We start from the raw sequence: 4,811 nt of genomic DNA on the forward strand, positions 1-4,811 counted from the left end.
CCTTGAAATATATAATTTACACAACTAGTTTTACCCTGGATAATAAATTTTGAATACTAGAGACTGCAGACTAGCCTAAAATGCATTAATATACTGTTTTAAACTATTGCATATAGTGCTTGTCTGCAATCATTGGGAAATGAAAAGCATTTTCTCCTCTAGTGAGTCCTTGTTTTGCCATCAGTGTTGTTTTTAAAGTCTTTCCTCCAGTACTAACACAAGACAAATATACTACAGTAAGTTACTCTTAACATTTCCCCTGCCTCAGGTCCTCAGCTCCTCCCACTAGCCCCCAGATCCACCCATACCTAATGGGTCACTCCTAATCACTATTAAGACCTACCTACTTCCCCTTTAGCCCCAGAGAGAAGATGCTACCTGAATAAGGTGCAGACGCCATGTTGCTCCCTCTCCCGTGGGAGATATGGCCCCACTAATAAACCTCCTTATAAACCTTCTTCTCCTGTCCGTGAGTATCTCTGCATGGCCTCCTGGGATGGCCGGGGCATATCCTTTCATTTACTTCACTCTAGTTTATTCCGAGTGTCACTTTTTCTCCTCAAAAGATTTCACAGATTTCTTAGATTCTTCTTCACTCATTAGGTCATCTAGTTCTGAGGAATTACTAAGTGTCATCTTTATCAGCCAACCATCTTCATAAGATGTGTTGACAAACCCTAGATTTTCTGCAACTATTTCTTCATTAATTACAGCTACTTCTAATAGTGGGGAGAAGAGTTCACTGGCAGATTTCACACTTTCCAAAGTACCAAATTCATCTTGCTTTATCACTTTTGTTTTAACTTCTGTCAGACTACAGCAAACAACGTCTCCCAATACTTTCTGTGGAAAATTGCTGATTCTGACTATTCCATTCCTATTTTCTGTCATTAATGTATTCATTTTTTTCTGTGAATTTGTACACTAAGAGCAGGATGAGATGCAGCTTCCAGGGCCGCAACAAAAACGGTGCAGTGGACACCAGGCCCCTGCACAGGAAGCAGGTATTAGACCCATATCTCCTTGCCACTCATAGCACAAAGATACATCTCAAGGGCTCTAAGGCCCACAGAGTTCTTTTTTTCCCCCCTTTATTGTCAAAGTGAAGTACAGAGGGGTTACAGGTTCATATGCAAGGGCTCTAAGTCTCACAGAGTTCTTTTTTTTTTTCCCCTTTATTGCCAACGTGAAGTGCAGAGGAGTTACAATTTCATATGTAAGGCAGTGGGTATATTTCTTGTTCAACTTGTTACCTCCTCCCTCATCACCCACTCCCCCAACCCCCTCCCCTTTTCTCTCCCCCACATGAGTTGTACAGTTTGTTTACACCAAATGATTTTGTAAGTACTGCTTTTGGAATCATTTATCTTTTTTCAGTTATTCTTAACTAAAATAAAAGTCATTACTTTTTACAAGTTGGAATGCAACAAAACAGTGGTTTCTGAAATAGCAACATAACAAATAGAAATATCAATTACTATAATATTTACATATGGTTATTATCTCAAAACCTTATTTCACTTTCATCACAATGACAGTGCTTATTATGTTAAGTGGACCTTCTTAGAACTTGGTTCTTATAAATCTCACATGTAAATATTGTTTAATGAAGTTAATAGAGAAGTGCATCTTAAACTATGTGTCATATGTTTTAGTTCATCAGAGATTATATGGGCTGTAGGCATCCATTTGAGAAAAAGTTTACATGTACAATCTTAGAAACCTACATATATACATCCTTAGGTTTCATGCATCTAGAAACACTTGCATGTAATTATAGAAGTTAAAATTAAAAACTGCCTTAGGAAAATTAATCTTGCTGTTCTACTGTAATCCTGTTTGTTAATTTTCTAAAATAGTTAAATAGCACTTACACTTATATATTCCAGTTTAAGTGAGAAAAATCACAAAATAAATTTATTTTGTATCTTAAGAAACTGAAATTATCATTAAATATGTCAAAATATACTTTTCTACATGACTCTGTCCTGTATAGTTTTGTTCACATAGACATGTCTCATTATTGCAAATTAGAATAATGAAGTCTAGTGAAGTATAATGGCTCTTAAGATTGATAGTTTTTCTGAGATGCTATGACACTTGTAAATTCAATCAAAAGTAGCACATGTCTTTTGAACATAATTAAGTACATTCATACTTTAAGAGACAGACATAGAATTGGGAAAAATGAGTCTAAGTAAAAAATCCTCTATTCTTTAGTTAATACACTATATTATAAGTTAAGGACACAAATTCTAGATGGAGAATCATGTGTTGTCAATTAGCAATTTTTTCCAAACTGGGAATATAGACTTCAAAGATAAGCTGAATGATTATATGATATAGAAAGTATGTACATGTAAATTATAATACTTTAGAATTATATTACTGTGGATATTTTATTGTTAACATAATACTTCATGGCACATACATACACACACACATACACACACGCACACACACACCTTCTTGGAGCAGTGATAGGTGGAGTGGGCTTGAATTTGAGCAGGACAGTCCCACAATATTTGCATGGCTCTAGGTATATAAACAATTTCCTCTTTAGCTAAAGAAAGCCACAACCCTGATTGATCAATAAGTTGTCATAGGGCTTTATTAATCATTTTAGCTTTTCAAATTTCAGACCCCTTATGGATTATAAAATTAGAATTCATTCTGAATGGAGAAATGATGGTAATAAGAATTAAAGATATCTAGTTTACACTCTCATATTCATTTAATTCATTCTCTGAACAAAAGAAAGAAATCATAAGCATATCTTTAAAGATATGACTGTAAAATTGTCCCGTCCCTTCCTTCCTTGTAAATGTGCCTACAGCCAGGTTCATGCATTTAACACTAAGTTGCAAATAATATCACCAAAAATGGAGTAAAATACACAAGAAAATCACAGGCCACAATGTGGTAACTCTCTTTTTCTTTTTGCAGCATTTATGAGAGATAGGTGTCAGAGGTAAATTTAGCTAATTTATTAGAAGTTCAGTTTCTCAGAAAGAATACTTTTTTTCAACAAAGAAATCCAGAAAGTTTTGCTGCATGGATTTTAGGGTAATTTTGGAGGAATATCAGGAACTAGATATTTGTATGCCATCCTGGGATTCCCTTTAAATTAAAAGATAACAGGAAATGATTAGAAGTGTGATATATGCAAATATCTTGTCTTACAGCATAAAAACTAATATATCATGTAAAGCACTAGGGCCATAAATCTTAATAGAGTCAAACTTCACAAAATATAATAATTTCTTCCAAAATGTATTTACAAGACATGTTGCAACTAGATTTCCATAATGTGATTTATGGAATCATAATGAACTACATAGTTTATAGCGTTTATAAAACTAGCTAGGGGGCATTACTCTATTTTATGAAAAGTAAATTAATTCAGATGAACTTTATTTTTCATTTCAAATGTCACAAATCTTCCTCTGATTTTTTAAATGTCATCTTACTGTCTCTAGTAAATCTGCATAACTATATTTCATTGAAAAGTGTCATCATTAAAAAAAATTCTAAGCCCGTTTGTCACTGGCTCGTATTTGTAATCCTAGCTACTCAAGATGCTACGATATAAGGATCATGGTTTCAAGCCAGAGAGGTAGGAAAATGTATTTGACTTCATATCCATTTTATCAGAAAAAAACAGAAGTGGAGTTCAAGTGGTAGAGCACCAGCCTTGAGTATAAAAGCTAAGAGACAGTATCCAGGCTCTGAGTTCAAGCCCAGTACCATTTCTTCTCCTCTCTCTCTCTCTCTCTCTCTCTCTCTCTCTCTGTATATGTGTATGTGTGTGTCACATACACATGTGCATGCACACACACATATACAAATTTCTTTTTTTTTTTTTAACTTCTTTTCTTTTTTCTTTTTTTCGCCAGTCCTGGGCCTTGGACTCAGGGCCTGAGCACTGTCCCTGGCTTCTTCCTGCTCAAGGCTAGCACTCTGCCACTTGAGCCACAGCGCCGCTTCTGGCCGTTTTCCGTATATGTGGTGCTGGGGAATCGAACCTAGGGCCTCGTGTATCCGAGGCAGGCACTCTTGCCACTAGGCCATATCCCCAGCCCCACATATACAAATTTCTACGGACTAGTTTGCAATGGAGAATAGTGTGATATTTACTGTATACTATTTGTACAGTGTGCCTAGACTTAATTTTGAAAAACCCAATGTATTTTCACATGAAATCTATAAAGCTAATTTAACTAATTTAACTTTTTAAATGTTTTCAAAAAAATTCAGCACTTTGGAGCCTCATCAACACCAACAGGCATCACTACCATCATAATCATCATCATCATCATCATCATCATCATCATCATCACCACCATCCCTGTTCAGTAACTGTAATCTACTGTTCCCATTTTTTCCCTAGACTTCTGAAGTTGTTATTTAGATCACTGGCAACAGGAATATATTCTTAGAACACCAGAAAAGAGAACATCAGATGCTCTACTTTACTATTGTATAGAATGAGATTAATATGAAAAATGAGTCACAGTATATAACTTATTGTTAGGGTGAAGTTAGTTTGGGAGTAGTTATTGATGTTAGGATCAGATAAGAAACTTGATACACTGCCATAGATGCCAGTGGATCATTCCTATAATCCTAGGTGAAAACTGAGAACTGTGGCTCAAAGCCAGTCTGGGCAGAAAATCTGAGAGACTTTTATCTACAATTAAGTAGCAAAATGCCAGAAGTGGAAGTGTGGCTCAAGTGGCAGAGTATGCCAGTCTTGAATGAATTCAGACAAGGAAAATGGTAAAGGCCTGAGTTTGAGATATGGTATTGAT

General features: G+C 35.4%; 1 protein-coding gene across 1 annotated transcript; it reads right to left on the minus strand.

Moving 5' to 3' along the window:
- Positions 1-546: 546 nt before the first annotated feature.
- LOC125360625 (glycine cleavage system H protein, mitochondrial-like) lies at positions 547-891 on the minus strand. The gene has a single exon (XM_048358663.1). The coding sequence runs from the start codon at positions 889-891 to the stop codon at positions 547-549; it is 345 nt and encodes a 114-aa protein (XP_048214620.1).
- Positions 892-4,811: the final 3,920 nt, after the last annotated feature.

Source organism: Perognathus longimembris, chromosome 12, assembly GCF_023159225.1.
Source record: "Perognathus longimembris pacificus isolate PPM17 chromosome 12, ASM2315922v1, whole genome shotgun sequence".
Taxonomy (NCBI): Eukaryota; Metazoa; Chordata; class Mammalia; order Rodentia; family Heteromyidae; genus Perognathus; species Perognathus longimembris.

Excerpts from the sequence above, each read along its gene's own strand:
- LOC125360625 (XM_048358663.1), bottom strand. The coding sequence starts at position 891 with ATGACAGAAAATAGGAATGGAATAGTCAGAATCAGCAATTTTCCACAG.